This window comes from Toxoplasma gondii, chromosome IV, assembly GCF_000006565.2.
Source record: "Toxoplasma gondii ME49 chromosome IV, whole genome shotgun sequence".
NCBI classification, from domain to species: Eukaryota; Apicomplexa; class Conoidasida; order Eucoccidiorida; family Sarcocystidae; genus Toxoplasma; species Toxoplasma gondii.
The window spans coordinates 620754-638604 of NC_031471.1; the positions used below are offsets into that span (position 1 = coordinate 620754).

Below are 17851 nucleotides of genomic sequence, written 5' to 3' on the forward strand. Positions count from 1 at the left end.
CCTCTCTGTCGTACACCTGTCCAAACAGATAAACCATCCGCAACCTACAGGTCGAGAACTAGTACAGAAAGGAATATTAGTTTAACACACGGATCAAGCCATTGATATTTTTTGAGCAGGTTTACAAATATGGAGATTCTTCCTTAAAGGGGAAAACGTAACGTTAAAATTCCTTTGTCCGGGATCCCATTTCTGATCGCATGAGTATCATCGACGTCTTTCTCTTGTGGGCACTCCGTACGGTAGTATCCACGCTCTTTCTAGTCACCCCTTCGCTTCGAGTTCCTGAGGTGGCTATCCAAGCCTGAGAGCCCCTTGGAATTTCTCCCCTCTCAAATTCTTCTTGAGATGAACAAATCACTCACAGGCAGATAAACTTGCGCGGCACTGGCTTGCCGCGAAAATCTTTCAAAGTTCTTGCTTACAGACTATCTCGGCGTTTGTCGTGCGTATTGTCCTCACATTCTTCACAACTGCACGTAACGTCCCCTATGGCCAGTCCGACGGTTCCTAGGCGGGAGAGCGTCTCCCGACAAGGGGAGACGGGAAGTCGTTTTCCTGAGGACATTTTCACTAAATACCCCGCAAGAAACAGACATCGACTCCACGGTTTCTCGTTGTGCGTAGTGTTCGCGTGCCTTGCCGTGTTTTCGTCTCTCTCCATTTGTCCTTGGGTGCAATCGGCGTTGTCAGTTTCGCCTGATTTAGACTTCTCTGAGTCCGTCAAAACCGTGCGCTCCTTTGCACAGCCCGAGAGTGAACATGAGGAGAAAGCTGCTTCTTCCGAAGATAGTCACGTAGAGAACTCAGATTCCTCAAACAGTGGCAGCGCTACAAAACGCCGTCATGCCGGAATTCTGGGTTTCTCGTTCCCCACAAGAACGCCCCCGGGAGACAGAGCAGGCGAGGCAACGTGGGAAGGGAAAGCAGACTGGACTGACGAAATGACACCACCAGGGGACGCAGAGAGTTCAGTCCTGGCGAGTATGGTGAAAAAAACATCAGAAAAGGCGAGGGTAGAAATGCTCTCGAGCGCCGTGACGAAAAACTGTCCGTATGAACAGCCTCTTCGCCTCCTCTTTGCTGACATGCACAAGAAAGTGGAAGTGAGGCTGGGGCAAAGAGAGCCACAACGTGTTTGTCCAGATCCTCCAGCGAGAGTGTCTCGATGTGGAACGAATTTGTCAGTCTCTGGAGTCGACTCACATCCGCTATTTATTACTAGCCGGAATCTCAAGTCAACCACTGCCCTCGAAGCCTTCCGTCAACACACACCGATTCTTTAAAGAACGGACAGGCTTCTTTGTGATCTCAATGGTTCAGTCAAACAAAGAACAGTTTCTTCGCCTCCAGAGGCAGGGTTCCGCTCCACAAGTACCCTGTCGTTTCTGGACTTTTGATGTTTGTGCCATTGCGTGCGGTTTTGTGGTCTCATTTTCAGATGAAGCGGGGAAGGGACAGATCACGCCGCCTGGACCCTACCGAGAACATCATTCTGCGCTGGGACACCGAGTGTCTTGGCAGTCTTGCTGGAAAACTGTCAGCTTCACCGGATGTCCTGGATCCTGAAGAGCGGTCACCTGACGAAATTCACCTGTTCAGGTCGAATCGGGACTCGTCCTTCTCCGCTCGTGCCTTTCCTCAGCGTCCACTCGATCCGTCGCTGACACAGCCCGCTGTTGTCTTTCGAAAGGGCGTGTTTTACGGCGATCGCGTGACAAACAAAAAGCAAATCCCCGAAAAAAGCGAAACCTCACAGGCTCAAGTTCTCGCTGGTCGCACCCTCGCTCTGAGCATCTTAGCTGGCGCTCTTGGGGTCAGAGTGTCCACCGCGGGGCTGCGAGAGTGCAGCCGAGACTGCAGCCAGGCTGCCACAGAGACCAATATTAAAGAAAGTGCAGAGAAAGGAAAAGGGAAAGGCGAAAGAAGAGGGAAACGAACAGGCGAAGAGGTTGGTCGGGAGTCGAACGACGAGTACAAGTGTACAAAGAGCTGTGAAAGAGAACTCGAGCGCCGGTTCTGGTCGGCTACCGTCGAGAGCTTGCACGCAACATTCTACCCGCTGTTCCACATCGATGTTTTGCAGATAACCAACCTTTCAGGTGTTCTGGCGGTAAGTGTGGAAGCGAAAAACAGACGGAAGGCCAGTAGGCAAAGTCGCACAGCCAGGCACAGCGAAGTTGCAAGCCTCAGACACAGAGCGTATCTGATTCTCCGGACTCGACTGAGACGGAAACTAAGCCATTCTTTACGCTAGGAACGAATCGGAAGTTCTTATTTGGGCAAGCTGTTTCAGCAGGCGTCAGACAACAAGGAGGTGTGCGGCGGCAGTTGTTTCTTCTGCTTTAACACCTCCGTCGCTGTTCATGGACTACCTCCAGGGCAGATATCACTTAGCTTTGGTGTTGACAATAGGCGCCCTTTCCTCAGGTCTACACACTTCCACAACACAGAAGCTGTTAGCCACGGTGCCTCTCGCACTCTTTTGTGCCGACGCGGAAAATATAGGTTAACTCTTCAGCTGAGGTTTGAAGTGCAGATGCTACCACGATTGAAAAACTCAGAAATCTTTATAACTTTGAACAGCAGCACCTAGACCACATTCCCGAGAAGTCGACATTACACTTTTAGCTGTCTTAAGCAGTGTCGTGGGGTGGTGGTGTACAGCACTCATAAAGAACTTGGTTATCTGTATCTCAGAACTGGAGTCTTTCAACCCCCGACACTTCCAACGTAGTCGGCCTATGTCTACCTGCACGATAGGCGATAACTAACCCCCCTGCACTGGAAATACATTGTGGATTTGCCTCTTCTGTGACCTTCTTTTCTTACGCCTCCTCTTGGCACTCTAGAGAAGGAAGCAGGAACTATGTTGATAGCGCGGTTGTTGGATCTTAATCCACTTGTATTCCACTTTCTCTCCTCTTTCCTCGCCACGTGCACACGACCTCTCCCTCTCTCTTGGGCTTCGTTTCCACGAAACAAAGCTGGGACTGTGAACGATTTGCGTTGTTTCAGCGTCTGGGCATAATAAATGTCTCCTCCCTCCCGGGTTACCTCGCGAACACGCACAGCCAACGGTTTCCTTCACACAAATCGAAACTGACCGCAGTCGCCAAGTGCATGCGCAGTGTGTCACCAGATAGCTCGGGGACTCCTCAGCAAACACGAACGGATCTGGAGCGAAACTCCGAGTACAAAAAACAGTGGTATCACTTGAGCCAAGTCAGCGACTTCTCGCTCGGATCTGATAAAGCCTGGGCGGAGATGAATTATCAGTCAGGTGGGGCGGAGACATTCGCAAGCAAGGAACGAATCCATCAGACAAGGGAAAGGAACCCTTTTCGACTCGTACCTCGCATCGTTTCTCGCAACTGAAATGCAAATATCGATGGATGGGTGTAGAAAAAGAGTCACGTATCGCGTGAAGTCCAATATAGACAGAGAGACCGCGCGATCTGTGGGTAGTCTAACAACAGGTGTCTGGCGTAAGGCTTGGCTGCTTCCCAGGAAGTACACTTGCCAATGTTGTATGTCGGCACACGAAACTAGGCGCCGTTAGGTTGTGACAGCAAGTGTATGAGATGCGAAATCGGTAGAGATAGCAGTTGCGTGTCTGTGCCTCTTCGCACTCAAAGATACCTTTCCACATTCACATTTGTCTGACATCGCGGGAATCACACTGAAGTGAAGCATGCGTCTCTCTCTAAGTGCCAGTGTATGTAGACCTGCATACTTGCTATTCGTGCTTGTATGTGGTTGGTTGCGGTAATGTCGTCACGCCTTCTGGCAGAGTCTAACTACACTTTGCGAAGGGACGCAGGAGGAAGCAAAGAACATCGTGTTGATGGGATGCCTGTGATGTAACACTTGACTTTTCTACCAAGATCGAAACCGGAGCATGCAGGGCCAATTGAACTGACGCTTCGTTTCTCGTTTCCTCCAGAAGAAAATGTGCCACTCGTTGCCTTGCTCGACACCGGGTGCTCGAAGCACGAGGACTACTGGGATGACTCAGAAGGCAACGCTCGATTGTGGAGAAACTCCCAGGAAGACTGCTCCAACAATCTCGATGACGACGGTAATGGCTACGTCGACGACTGTTGGGGCTGGGTAAGACCACGCAAAACGACTGAGGCGACACAACAAAAAAAAGGATTCAAGTCAACAACAGTGTTGGTATTTGCTAGTCACATCTGGGCGCACGATGCAGCGAAGAAGACATGTTCCTCGTGTTCTTCCTTGCAGCTGAACCCAGAGAAAACGAAGCGGAACTAGTGGCAGTAGTGCACCGAGCTTCTGCCTCTGGAACGCTGCCACCTGTGTAGTGTGACGTTATTAGATTCTCCAGAGGGATACGTTTCCCTTTCTTGACCAAACAGTAGGATGAGAAGGCACCGTTTTGAGTGTTGACGCGTCTGTGTTGTGGGCAAACAGCTATTCATAGTCCTTCGTTCGTGAGATGCCGTGTCTAGGAACTCCCCTGTTCGTAGACTGGCTGCTGACCGGACACTGATTTCCTGCAGAATTTCGCCGAGAACAACAACGACATTTTCAGAGACGATTCGGCGCACGGCACAACCATGGCGTCTTTGCTGGTTGCCAAGCACACCGATTCGAAACGTGGAGTAGGCATCATGAAGACAGGGAAAATCATGTGCCTCAAAACGGGGGCGAACAATAGAGTGTACGCCAGCGCTGTGATCGCTGCTCTCCAGTACGCGATCATCAATGGCGCTCAAATCAGCATTTGTGCGTTCACGTTCTCCAAGTAAGACTTTCAACCGAGACCAAACAATTTGCTTACGTCCCGTTTGCGTAACAGCACCTTATGCGCAGAGAAAGACCTACCCAGGTACACACTCGCAACTAGAAGTATAATAAACATAAGTATATACATGTGGAGATATAGAGGGGCCAGCCGCGTAGAAAAAACACGTTGTGGTATCTTGACATGAACTTACACAACGCACGAGAAGTGTTCCAAAATGAAGACAAAACGCACAGCCTGCGAGACGATGCGGAATTAGAAGAAGCATCCAGCCACATGGCGTTCTGTCGAAAACAACTGACTTCTGTTGGCAACTGGAGACTGCGCGGTAGCACACGAATGAAGTTGCGCATTGGCGCATTTACATCAAACATACATTCAGCGCCATCTTGGTGTCTTAGTGCCTTGAAGTGCCTATAACCTGTAGGGCGTTTTATTCGTGAACAATCGGACAAAGGCGGCCCGTCTTTCTTTTCACACTCAAACCCGACGCTTTGTCCTTTTGACAAACAATGCAGGGGAAGCAGTCAACCACTTGCTGGGGAAGCGACTGTTCTCTTCTTGGCATCTTGGCATAGACGTGGGGAAGCGTTGCCGACTACCGAAGCTGCTCACTAGCGCTGCGAATGAATAGAACGCAGGGGGAAAAATACCTGTGAACAAACTTTCCGCATCCCACCTTAAGCCGCTTTTGATGGCGTTTGCCGAACAACCCTGTTAGCTAGTCTCGATTGTCAGATGTTTGTGCCCCCCCAAAGGAATGCGCATCACAAGCTTTGGCGCTTGCTCTCTCGGAACTGCTTTCCGGCGTAAACACAGAGGGCAGTGGTCGAGTAGCCTGAAAAACGAACCGACAAACCTGGATAAGAAAGAAATGTTTCTGGGGGGTTGTGGAGTTGACGCCATCCGCGGCCATGACGGAGCCTACTACGGCCACGAACCGACTCTGTGATTCACTGGTTCAAAAGAGAGAGTTCTCTGCTCGTCGTTCCTGTTTGTGTGGCAGAAAAATGGACGCTCTAGAGTCTGTCTTTACATCGCTGGAAAAGCACAACCATTTGGTTGTTGCAAGTGCGGGATCAGGTTCCTGCGACCTCGATGCTGACGCTAACTGCATGTAGGCGCAAGGCGAGGCGTTCTGTGACAGTACATGTGCTCAGATGGGCAATAAAAGACGAACCCGTTCCTATGTTTTAGGGAATGAAGCAAACATGGCAACACTGTTCGCAGTCGTGAACAACCCACGAGAGCGTTTGCTGTGTGCAGCAACCGTCATGTAATGTCTTTGTGGTACAGCGTAAAGGTCTCCTACGCAAAAAACGCCTTGTTTTTCTGAATTCAAATACGTTGCCGTCGTGTATGTTTACAACGAAGATCTAGTCAGTAGCTCCCGGTGATGCTTACGCAGAGGACCATTCTGATAGTGAGGTATAGAATCCGATTTCTTGGTGCCGCCACAGAGCTCCTTGCGTCCGTTCTTTCGATGTTGACTGCGAGGGCATTACAACAGAAAAACGATCCACAAGAAAACGGAGCACACTGGAAGCAAAACCTCCTGGCCATGACTCTGCTGGTGAAAGAAAACGAAATGCCGTCTTGGTTTCACTCTCCTTGTTCTCCGCAGGCTCTACCCTGCTGCGTTCCGAGTGCCGAGTCTTCTGGTCGTCGGATCGAGCAAACTGACGGGAGGCCCGTGTTGCTCGAGCAACTGGGGAAAAAACACCGTGCATGTTTTCGCACCAGGAAATCGTCTCTGGACTGGAACGAATGTGGACCACGACGCTCAAACGATCAAGTGCACGACATGTAAGTGAAGGATAACAAGAACCGAAGAAACGCATCGGCTGAACTCATCATCAAAGCAGTCCTCCCGCGAGAAGGCGCCACGATGTGACAATAATTTCATCAAAGCTTTGCTATGCTAACATAGCAAAGCTTTGATCCAGACGAAAATCTCCCCAAACAGATCTGGAACGCATTCGCCCTTCTTTTTTGTGCTCCTCGCTCTCCTTGTGTGACAAAGACTGGGTGCGAGACTTTGCAGTTAAATTTTCTTTCCTCGATTTTCTCCCTTCCATAGGCGCCGCATTCGCGTACGGCACTTCAGCAGCTGCGGCGCTCGCGGGTGGAGTCGCAGCCATGGTTTGGGCGCATCTGCAAACGAAGCAGCCTATAGGGTGGACCTCGTCGAAAGACAAAGAAAGCGTTCGCGTGAAGAAAGCCCTAGTGTACGGGTCTAGGCCTTCATATCGGCTGGCGGGTAAGCTCTTCGTTAGCTCGTGTCTTCAATGTTCTTGTTGTGCGCGAAAAAAAACACAGGAGCTCTCGGTCGTCTACTCAACAGAAAGCACCGAAGTGCTTTTTTGAGAGCAAGGTGATATGCACATGCGGTTTGCCTTCAAGGCGTAGCCTAGAACTGTGCCACTCTATGATATCGCCTCTGCTGCACCTCTGCACAAGGCGCCCGCCTGAAACAACTTCTAAAGCAACGCGAACAGCCCAACAGATAAAACGCGGGAAATCAGATGACACAGGGCTGGAACGGCTGTACTTTAACCCGTGGGTTCTATCGATGCATCACCCCACTTAACGCGTGTAGCATTTCCAATGCCCTCAACACCACGGCAATTTACGCATGATGTGCCTGAATGCTCTTGTCTAGTTTTTATGTGATGTGAAAGGCGTCGTTGCTCCTTGCTCCCTTTGACCTGGTGCGCAGGCGCCTGTGAGGCTAACGGCATTGTGAACATGCACAGCGCAATGCATTACTACGATACCGTTCCTCTCCAATTTGAGCCTGTTTACCACGACTACCCGTCTATCTTCCAGCTCAACATCCCTCCGCTTCTCGGGGCTTCCACCTTCTCCACTCCCTTGTCTCGAACCCTCGTTCTTGGCTCTGTCGGCGCGTCGACGCTCTCCCTCTCTCTCTTCGGAGTGCCTCCACTCGTGTGACAACACTCACACATGCATCTTGCATTCCTCTCAGAACTCTGAGGGCCAGAAGGCTTCCGCCTGCATCAGCTCCAAAACAGTACAGTGAAGTGACAGTGAGAAAGAGCCACACACAAAGTGTCTCACTGCGACTTCGATGAGCAAGCTATCTTCAGCGAATGCCCCCCTGTCTTTTACACATTGAGCAAGAAGCAACGGCCTCAGCAGGCGTGCCTTTTCTCGAGGGGCCAGCACTCGGGTAAAAGTGAATCGGCGACAAGCGTTCCCCGAGAAAGTGGACTTTTCAGCTTTGCCTGTAAACGCAAATTCTGCGAATCGGAGTTGCCCTGAGCTACGCACTTTCACGTGTGGGAATCCAGAGAGACAGAAACGTATTAAAGGACAACCAGCTGGACAACGTTTGTTGCACACTGGTGTCGACGTAGAGTGATTCACATAAATGTGGATGCATGTGGAGAGGTAGACCTTGCTAGGTCTAGGAGTAGACAGCTGCTTGCACACACTCATACTTGGACATGTGCAGATAGGCAAATGCTCATCGCTAGGACTACGACCTAATCTCCGTCATACTCGTCTTTCCACCTGTACGTGTGGAGGCCAGCCACTCTTTTCTCGAGTCTCTCTGCTGCTTCTTTCACGCAACTGAAGCTGCTTCAAGGTAACTGGAGGAGACAATTGAGAAGTCTTGCCTCAAAAATTGCATCTCTTCCCTGATCCTCTTACACATTTAAAAGAAAGAAGCAGCAAGGCGCGTTTTCTTGCCATATCTTTGGCTTGATAAATCCCTGATTTGCCTCTGGGCGATGCCTGGCTCCGATGTCTTTGCTCCTCAAAAGCCGCCACGAAGAAACCAGATGTCTATGCACCAGACTATCTTTTTTTAAAAGCGGAAAAACCAACGTCTATGTATATATACATACATTTATCAAGCTGTAAAGATATCACCGTTTCTTCAATGTGTTGGTTTCCACCTGATGTTGGTCTGTACGGGGGACTTCGGTCTTTGTTGCCCAGTAGCTTGCTGTGCAAAAGTGCTCTTTTCCATCTCGTGCACAAAGGCCAGTTTTTTCATTTCTTACCCGCGTTTTTCGGCTGAGCACTCCACGCCCAGAGACACTCGTCCAACTTTTTATCTTTTGCATGCATCCACGAACATGGCAGCGAAACAGAGGCTTCAAGACTGAATGCCATTTTACTTTGCGTCAATCTCTTTCCAAAGAAAGGAAGTCTTCATTAGTAATTCTTCCGTCTGAAAAGACTCAAGGGAGACTTTTGTTTTCTCGACTGTTCTTGAACGCGCATGCAGCGGACACACTTACTGGGTCAACTCTGAAGAAGTTCCTCCCGTTCTCATTTGAAGCTTTCCGTGAATATCGGTCCACAAGGCGTCTCTCTCGCGCGGCCACGGCCTGCGTTTTCAAAATGTTTGGCGTTTAATTGATTTGTAATATTATAGAAGAAAAGTACCGGTCTCTGTGTCTCAAACAAGCGATACGACCTCGCCCTGTAGACTCGTGCCTTCTGTAACTGCCGCATGTCTCCCTGAAGGCGGAGAAAACGCTGCGACGCTCTTCTTCGTGAAAAAAAATCGATTTCGAGAGGAGAAAAACGTCGACGATTAGCATCTGGTGTACACGTTTCCTTTGCACGCTCTCTCTACGGATATCTCGAGAATCGTCACTACGGGAAGGACTGTTCGCGTCCGTTGCTATCTCCATTTACCGTCTTCACTTCCTTGTTATATGTCTCTTTTACATGTTTATTTCAGAACAAGGTGCGCATTGTGGGCGGAAAGCGGGTTGTTTTCTGCTTTTTCAACGTTTCCTGCGTCGCTACCTCCCGAGTTTTTCCCCTCTCTTGTTTCCACTCTCTCTTTGTCCTCGTTTCCCCTGCGTTTCGTTTTCTTCTCTGTCTTTTTTACCTGTCAAGATTGGTACAAAGAAGTTACTGTATCCTCCGTACAAAGCCGGCATCAAGAACATAAAGATCGTAGCTAGAACTCCCCCTCTGCTGCTATTCCTTTTCCTCGGACCTCTGCCGGTCTCTCCTTTCCGCCTCTTCATACTGCAGTCTTTCTTGGCTCTGCGTTTTTCTGCTTCGGTTTCGTGGTTTCGGTTTCCTTCTCTCAAAAAAACAGGTCTTCCCCGTCATGAGGCAGTTCAGCTTTTGCGCTCTCAGGCCGCTGAGCCTGAACCTGTCGTCTTGGTTTTCCCCCAGACAGCAGCGCGTCCCGATCACCTCGCTCCCTTCTTTTTCCTTCGTGAGATCTTTTACGCAGTCTTCGACAAAGAAGTTTTCTGCGTCTTCTCTCAACGCAGGCTCCCACCGTTCGAGGCTCTCCGTCGCCCGTCCACCTAACTCCTTGCTCTCCAAGTCCACCGCTTCTTCTCCGTCGTCTGCTTCTCCCTCGCGCGCCAGTTCGTCTCCGCGGGAGCGTTCCGTTCCTTTTTTTTCTTTGTCGGCTGCGCGCCGTTCCTTTTGGTTTGCAGGCTTCAGTACGCCTCAGGCCGGACAGAAGAAGTCGCGAGCCATCGGTGTCGCTTTCCTCACCGTCGTCTTCACCATGCCTTCGCTCTGCGTCTACTTCGGCTGCACTCCTGCTCTGCTCAACTGGTGGATGCAGACGTACAGACTCATCGAGTACCCTCCGCAGGCAGATCCCCGCATCATTCCTGCCATCTTGGGCGACAGAGAACCTCCCGCAAGAAGCGAAGACTCCGAGAGAAACACGAACCGATAAAGACAGTCTCGAAAGGGAGAGAGAGAGACCCGACAATGCGAATAGGGGATCCTGAGTCGTCTTCGTGGAGAGAGAAGAACGTCTCGATCCCTTGAAGAGAACAGCGCCTTCTCTCTTTTTCGTGGGCGCCGACGTCAAATTCGCCGCTTCTCTTGGTTTGACCTTTCTTCTTTACGCGAAAAAGAATTCGCTGTCTTCTTTCGTTCTCCCTCCGCTTCCTTGCCTTCTCTCCAGAGAGTCGCAATTCGTTCGCTCTTCGACGTTTCCTTCTTGCGCCTGTTCTCCACAGGACTTGCCTGGCTTCCTTCTCTTCTCGCGCGTGAGACTCGCTGTCAGCCTGTCCACCACGCGTCGTCTCTCTCTTCCCCTGCGTCTCCACTCAGCCCTGGAGACAGGTCCGCTCAGATACGCTGATCTGCGGGCCTGTCCTCCCCGACTTGTATGTGCATAAAACAACTTCTGTGTGTGCGCATCTCCATTGGCATGTGCAGAGGTTGGCCGACTCATCGGTGCGTAAAACAAGACTGACAGAAGACACGAGACTCAAAACTTCACTGGACAAGGCTGCTTCCGACGCCTCCGCGCGCGGCGCCGCCGCCTGGGGGGCCGCTCTGAGTCGCGGAAGGACGCAGAAGAGAAGAAGCTGAGGAGAACAAAGGTGGAGGAAACACAGCTGAACTCGGTAGAGAGAGAGATGCAGAAAAGACAAGCGAGAAACAGGGCTTTGATGGACACTAGGAACAGCCTCGTAGAGCTCCAGAGATACGCCGTAGCAACCGATAGAGAGATAGATAGATGGATAGAGAGATAGATAGATGGATAGAGAGAGATAGTCACAGAGAGGTGTACCCTCGAGCCTCAGAAAGCGACTGAGATTTAGAGCCCAAGACAGAAAAGCATGTCACGCAGATGTCAATGAAACCAGCCAATGAGACACTCGGCCGCGGCGACAAAGCCTTCGTCGCTTTCTCTCGGAGAATCCGCCTGCTCTCGTGATGGACACCAGCCTGACTGTTGATAACGCGCGAGACCTGTTCTCCTTTTTTGACGAAGATTTGCAAGAGAAAAGGAAAACTGTCGCTCTCGTCTGCTCAGGTGTCAGTGCTTCTTGCGCACTGGAGTTCAGAAAACAGTGCACTCCTCTCCCCGTCACGCTGTCCCCGTGACGGCATTTGAGCTTCAAATATCCGAGGTTAATTCAACAACTCATCGCGCGATATGGACTAACAGCCCCGGTGGTTATCCGCGCAGTCCTTTGTTCTTCGTGCCTACTATAGGCAGTGCTCTCCTCAGCTTTTTCTTGCTTGTTGTAGGTTGCGCAAGTCCACAACCAAAGTGCGTCTTCGATTTCTGTGTGGCGCCTTCGCTACCATCTTCTATGCTGCTGCCGAACTGCTTCTGTGCTTTCTTATCCGCTGGCGAAAAAAAGGCAAACTCTGCGTGTTCGCCGATAGATCGGATGTCGCTGGACAATGCAAACAACGGCCGATTGCTTGTCTAGCGGGGGACAACACTGAGGTCCCGGAAACTTTGGTGTGAATCTGCCGTTTGAATGAGTGGAACAGTCACCGTAAGACTCCGTCCTCTCGTGTTTCAACTTTTCTCGCAAAAGAAGCTTCTTTGCGCGTACCGTCGGAAGGCTGCCGCGTCCCTCTGTCGACAGCGGACGGCAGCGAGCCTCCACGGAAAAGAAGACTCTACATGCTTTCTTCCATCAAGAGTTCTGCATGCGTTCTTCCATCAAGAGTTCTGCATGCGCTAGAGCATAAATTCACACTGCTCGTTTTGACAAGAAAACCGGGACGGGATCGGCGGCACCCGTTTCCTGGAGAAAAGGAATCTGCACCAGGCAGGGAACTCCGGAACTAATCCTCTCCACGTCTGTAGTAGCAAAGCACGACCGCATGCGTCAGGTGCACTTTCGAGAGAACCGTGAGCAGAGAGGCGGGAGAAGAAAGCGAGAGTTTCGCCATTTTGTGTAGGAGTAAAAAGATATGGAGAAGCGAAAGTTGACCTGATTCCTAAATGATGCGTTTTCCTCTACGCCCATCCCACCCTTCTCTGTCTCTCCCCTGGGGCTCCTCAAGCGTGAGAGAAGGAAAACAAGCCGCTGTGTGGCGAGAAAAAACGCAAACGCGCGCATGTAGATGCCCACAGAACCAAGGAGATTGCCTCTACGAGGGAAGGCGAGAGAAAGGGATGCAGCCGTCTCGATTTGCCTTTGGAGAACTTGGGTCGAGAGGAAGTCCTTGTCTCTCATTTGGAGGCTGAGGGGACAGAAGCAATGGCGTCTGGCAAGCGCTCAACTGCGAATTTGTGGTTCTTCACGTAGATGATCGGGACGCCTGGAATCTTTCGAATGCGGCGTTTCAAGTCTTTGTCGTTCGTCGCCACGAGGTAGCATTTGTGCTGAGGAAACGAGAGGCGGAAGACACAGACGCTGTCGACGAAGTGCCAAAGAGCTCAAGAAGTACTGAAGAGACGAAATGTCGCGAAGAAAGTGCAGACACCACAGAGGCTTTCAGAGGAACTGTCAAATACTTTTGTATAAAAAAGGAAAAACACAGTGTCGAACTGCCTCAAACCCACCTGTGTTGTGGGCAGTAAACATCTCCCACCCAGTGACACTCTGACTCTGTTTGCAGAGTCACAGCGAACTTAACACAGGAGTTCGTGGAAATATCTGAACATCAGCAAACGTCTGCATAGACAGGCAGTGTGTTTCTGCACTTAAAAGAGACACAGATTCACCATTTATAACGCTTGCACACCCCCCAGAAGACGGCATCGATCGACAGCCATAACGTTATCTATTTATATCTATATCAATATCCGAACCTACCTGGATCCATCAGTAGCTCTCTACATCCATGGATTTACCTATCGATCTGCCTACCGACGTCTCTTTATCGGCATATGCATCTATCCCTGTCTGCCTACCTATATCTATTTACCTGTATGCTTCTACATCTACATGCCTACGCACATATACATATGAGCATATATACATATATATATATATACATATATACATATACATATATATATATACATATATATATATATATATTTATTTATTGATTTGAGTGTGTATACATCGGTACATCGGCTTGTAAAGTTTGATGTTTGTCTCAGAGAAAGATCCGGAGTTTGTCGAGAAGTTTCACACCTCTGTGACGCGCCGCACAATGCAGTCGTCTGCATAGGTGCCCGGATGACAGCAGGTGAGTCGTTTGAATCTTCTGTCTTTTGCGAGCGCGAGAGCAAGACGATATCGATGTCCAAGTTTCTCCAGTTCCGCTACTGCGCAGTCGGTGATGCAAGGAATGCCTGAACCGGAAAAAGCAATTTGAGAGAAAACACAGGCTCAGAAAAACAGCTGATGTGTGGCAGAAGACTCGCGGAGATTCGGCCAGACAGACTGCACGCAGTGCCTCGAAAAATTCTTTGGACACCGCAAGGCACTCTCTACGGGTGTCCACTCACGAAACGACTTTCTGAATTTAAGCCCCGTTGAAGAAACAAAGATCCATTCTGCCTCTAAACTAAAAACGCTTCACAAATGTTCACGTTATGTCTAAGTGGCAGAGCAATTCAGAGGGCGCTCTCCGCAGAAGACAGACTCTCGTCGCGGGAGAGGGACGAACGCGTTTTGGTGCTTGGACGCCTGCGGCGGCCGCAGTCGACGCATGCGAAGCAGAAGCAAGACTTCGGAAGCTTAGCTCGAGAAACATCACACTGGAAAGCAGAGGAGACCGAATGGATCCGTTTTTGAGGTCCCAGCGACGGCGAGACGAAGAATGTGTTTGTCGACAACCGAAGTGGAGCGAACCGGGAAGCGAGAGGAGAGAACTCGGTTCGAAGCGCCCCGCAGGGTCGGGTGTACGTACACTTGGCGACGAGACAGTCCATGAGGCCCTTGATGACGTCTGTCTTGATCTGGACGGCCGCGTTAACGAAGTTAGTATCGACAATCACCTGGTACGGCGGAACCAAGTTCGTGTTGTACAGAAAGAACATGCTACTGTTTGCCTGCACACTGGGGAGATCGCAGAGGACAGTCACGCAGCCTTTCGGCGTCAACTCTGCAGTTCTCTCGACGAGATCTGTGCGGTTATAAACGGCGGAGGAGGGACAACAGGAAAGCCTGAAAAGCTCCATCCAGGCTGAACGAAGAAAAAACGAACTACAGTGGTGTCACCTTCCCAACGGCGTTCGGCTGCAGGGGTGAAGTGCCAAGGAGACACAGAGCAAAGAAGAGACATTCGAATTAGAAGCGAAGTCCTGCCAAGCGCCTCGAGGACGGAGAGAAGGGAGTCGCGCGATAACTCATGCTTCTGACGCTCGAGAGAAAGAAGTCAGACTCGGGCCTTACTGTTCTCTGATCGTCTCTTCTCTCTGCTTCTTCTTCGCCTCCCTCAAAGCCTTTTTCTCATCGTCTTTTTTTCTGCAAGGAAACGAGAGAACATAGGCGCCGGCGGAGTCAAGAAAAACGAGCTCGAAAACTCGAGAAAAGACGCAAACTCACCTTGGACACCAGAGTTGCATCTTTTGTCCTCGCAAGCCTCTGATTCTCATGAAGAAACAATTCATTTTAAAGATGAAGCGATACCAATGCGAGGTCTGTCCATGCAATTTCAGCAAACGAAACTGAGACGTCTGGAAAAGGAGAGACGTTCAAAAACGTAAAATTGGCCATCGACAGGAGAGGCGCATATTTGCCCAGGAACGCGACACTCTGGACAAGTTCACAGCTGCGTCGAAATTTCCAAAAGACTCTCCACTGAATCTCACAACCGAGACAAAGACGCTCGAACCCTGTGGGGTGGTGGCGAGCGTGACGGACGCCCTGCAATGCTGGTCCAAAAGCGGCATCGATCTATCAACATGGAAGACCAGCAACAGGTCGAAGAAGCCATGTTTCTGAGTAGTTAAGAGTAGGCGGAATCTTGATTCAATACAGCATCTCCTCAAACGGCTACTGTTTGAATGCAGGGGGCTTTAGAGGTCTTTGACAGTGAAAATCCTTGCCCGCTTTCTACCGAAACCGAGGGAAAAACGCATTGAAAAAGCCGGAAATGTCGACCTACAGTCTCTCGTCCTTGGGGTTGATGCGCCTCTTCACAGCTGCGAACTTCCTCGTCTTCTTCGCCTTTCCCTAACAGGACAGAAGCTCATCAGAAGGCAAACGGATCCACTCTACGATTAACTGGTGCATGTGAGAAGAGACAGCCATAGCAGTGAAGGGCAGACTCTTCACTCCTTCGAAAACCTCTCGGGGAAACACAGGATTCTTCTGTAGGCTCGAGAGAACGACGTCTCGCCTTCCACGAGGAAACGGGGGTCTTCCTCTCCACGCTCGGAATGTGAGAACCTCCTGCACAGAACCAGTCCCGTAGGCGTCTTCTCAAACAAGTAGTCGCAGAGAAAAGTTAAGAAAGCATTCACCACTGGAATGATCTGCTAGATTTCCTTCTAGCTATACGCTTACATATATATATAGAGAGAGAGACAGAATCGAAGCACTATGCTTTCTAGTCCCCAGAGAGAACTCAACCCACCTACGCATGTTTAGACACCTGAGAGAGGCGTCTTTCTCTGAAGAGGAGAAACGAGTCTTGTGTTTTTCAGAAATAGGGAACTACGTTGGTTTGCGAGAAACGACTTCCAGTCCCGATGAAACAACAAACAGTGACTGGCCCTTGGCAAAAAGTCGCGTTTTGTGTTTTCCCCTCTCTCCTCTTCCCGTCGTCCTGCTCTGCCTCTGCTTTCCTTCTGTCTGCTCTCTTGCGCTTGTCCGTTCTTTTCTTTTCTCATGCTTTCATCTTTTTCTCCCCGTATACGCGTCTCTGGCGAAAGTTGTGACGAGTTCGGCAGCGAACCGGTTCTGTGACATGGCATGTTCTCGCGACTCGTCCAACCGTTTTCCAACGTTCCGTCCCTTCTGCATGTTTTTTTTCTATACGGGCGCTGCGTTTTGTGAGAGCTCTTGTGAAGCGGCGCGCCGAAGGAACTGAGGTGCTCATATGTCGGATCTTCAGAGACGCAGCCCACAGTCGACTTAAAACGAGGACTGGCATTTATTGAAAAATAGAGTCGGCTCTTCTTCAACGTCCACGAAAAGGGACAGACTCCTGCGTGCATCCGAAGCTCACCATCTTGATCGGTTGAGACTGAAATGCAGTTCTCAGTTTGCTGTTCCTCTCCACGCGTACGGAACGTGTTTTGATGGAGTTCCCTGAAGTTTAGAAGAGCAATTGGCCGGGCGCTCAAGGTAGGCAAACCGCTTCTTTGCGTCAGGACTCCTTTTATCAAAGAGGAGAGAGCCGGAGCTGAAACATCACATGTCGAAATAGTCCGCGCCCCGGAACGTGCAGCGTGCAGACACAAGGAACCAGAGAGCAACGGAAGGCGAAAAAGACCGAACTCGACTGAAATCGAAGGAGCTGACGGAGCTCGAAAAATGTTCTGCTGTCCTAATAAACAAGAAGAAACAGCGAGGCGGGGGGCCTTCTCGCGAGGGAGTGAAACGCAACTGCTTAGAGGAGCCGAGGGGGAGGCGCCTGCGTATTCGCCGAATTACAGAAAAGGTTTCTGGAAAAGTTCCCCGAAACCCCACTTTGAAATCTGCTTTTCCTAAATGGCAACGTGACTGAGAATGAAATATCGAGTGGCAGTGGTTTTTCCACTAGAGTCGAGTTTTGCCACTGCATGCATGCATGCAACAGATGTTGAAGCTCCCGGTGGCTCTAGAAAAAAGAAAGAAGAGCACAGATGGGGTGGAGTTTTCTTTTGTCACAATGCAGATGCTCGAAATGAGAAGCCTCGACTTTACAAAGGAGTGTCTGTGCCTACCAAAGCTGAAGACATCCTTCTTTCTGTCAGGGAAGCTCGAGCAAGGCATCAGAGGCATGCGAGAGGCTCTGCTACCTTTGGAAGCCGACCGACAGTCAAGGGTATGCGCCAAGAATCTTTTCCCTGACAGAAAAGTGCAGCTTTTCTAGAATTACGTCTAAAAAGATTCAGACAGACGTTTTCGATTCCAGAAACGCCATGAAGGAGGTTCAAGTAGTTGTGTTCGACTCCAGAAACGCCATGAAGGAGGTTCAAGTAGTTGTGTTCGACTCCAGAAACGCCATGAAGGAGGTTCAAGTAGTTGTTTTCGCCTGGCATTTTGTATTGCGCGTTTAACATTCACCTTTTCAGAGGGGAGCTTGCCTTTTTGACGAAACTACCTCGGTGCGACTTCCTACAAGACAATCGAGAGTCGCTGGGGGATTTCTTCGCCACTTTTTTCCAAGGAAAGCACAGGCTGCGGGACATTTAGCACGACCTTTCTCACACATCAGTTTGCCGTACACGCCTGTGTTGCACCTCGTCTTGCC

At 50.3% G+C, this 17851-nt stretch overlaps 3 protein-coding genes across 3 annotated transcripts; 2 read left to right on the forward strand and 1 right to left on the reverse strand.

Annotated features, from left to right (window-relative positions):
• Window positions 1-491: 491 nt before the first annotated feature.
• SUB10 (subtilisin SUB10) lies at window positions 492-6585 on the forward strand (the record flags this gene model as incomplete). The annotated part of the gene is made up of 7 exons (XM_018782976.1): window positions 492-1106; window positions 1442-2113; window positions 3163-3283; window positions 3947-4113; window positions 4527-4771; window positions 5778-5888; window positions 6396-6585. 7 exons carry the CDS (start codon window positions 492-494, stop codon window positions 6583-6585), a joined length of 2121 nt encoding a protein of 706 aa, XP_018638049.1.
• A 3290-nt stretch (window positions 6586-9875) lies between these two features.
• Window positions 9876-10466, forward strand: TGME49_319960 (hypothetical protein; the record flags this gene model as incomplete). Its single annotated transcript, XM_002369822.1, has 1 exon — window positions 9876-10466. The coding sequence occupies one exon, from the start codon at window positions 9876-9878 to the stop codon at window positions 10464-10466; it is 591 nt and encodes a 196-aa protein (XP_002369863.1).
• Window positions 10467-12155: 1689 nt separating this feature from the next.
• Window positions 12156-17138, reverse strand: TGME49_319950 (rRNA-processing protein FCF1, putative). Its single transcript, XM_002369821.1, has 6 exons — window positions 16622-17138; window positions 15557-15624; window positions 14842-14913; window positions 14357-14505; window positions 13636-13796; window positions 12156-12875 (listed from the first exon to the last, which is right to left on the reverse strand). Exons 1-6 carry the CDS (start codon window positions 16622-16624, stop codon window positions 12723-12725), a joined length of 606 nt encoding a protein of 201 aa, XP_002369862.1. The 5' UTR covers window positions 16625-17138; the 3' UTR covers window positions 12156-12722.
• Between the last annotated feature and the right edge of the window lie 713 nt (window positions 17139-17851).

Bases quoted from the DNA above. Each gene is read 5' to 3' on its own strand.
- TGME49_319950 (XM_002369821.1), bottom strand. The intron at 14,506-14,841 runs GTAAGGCCCGAG...CGATCTCCCCAG, and splicing joins GAAGAGACGATCAGAGAACA to TGTGCAGGCAAACAGTAGCA. The intron at 13,797-14,356 runs GTACGTACACCC...TTTCCGGTTCAG, and splicing joins GGACTGTCTCGTCGCCAAGT to GCATTCCTTGCATCACCGAC.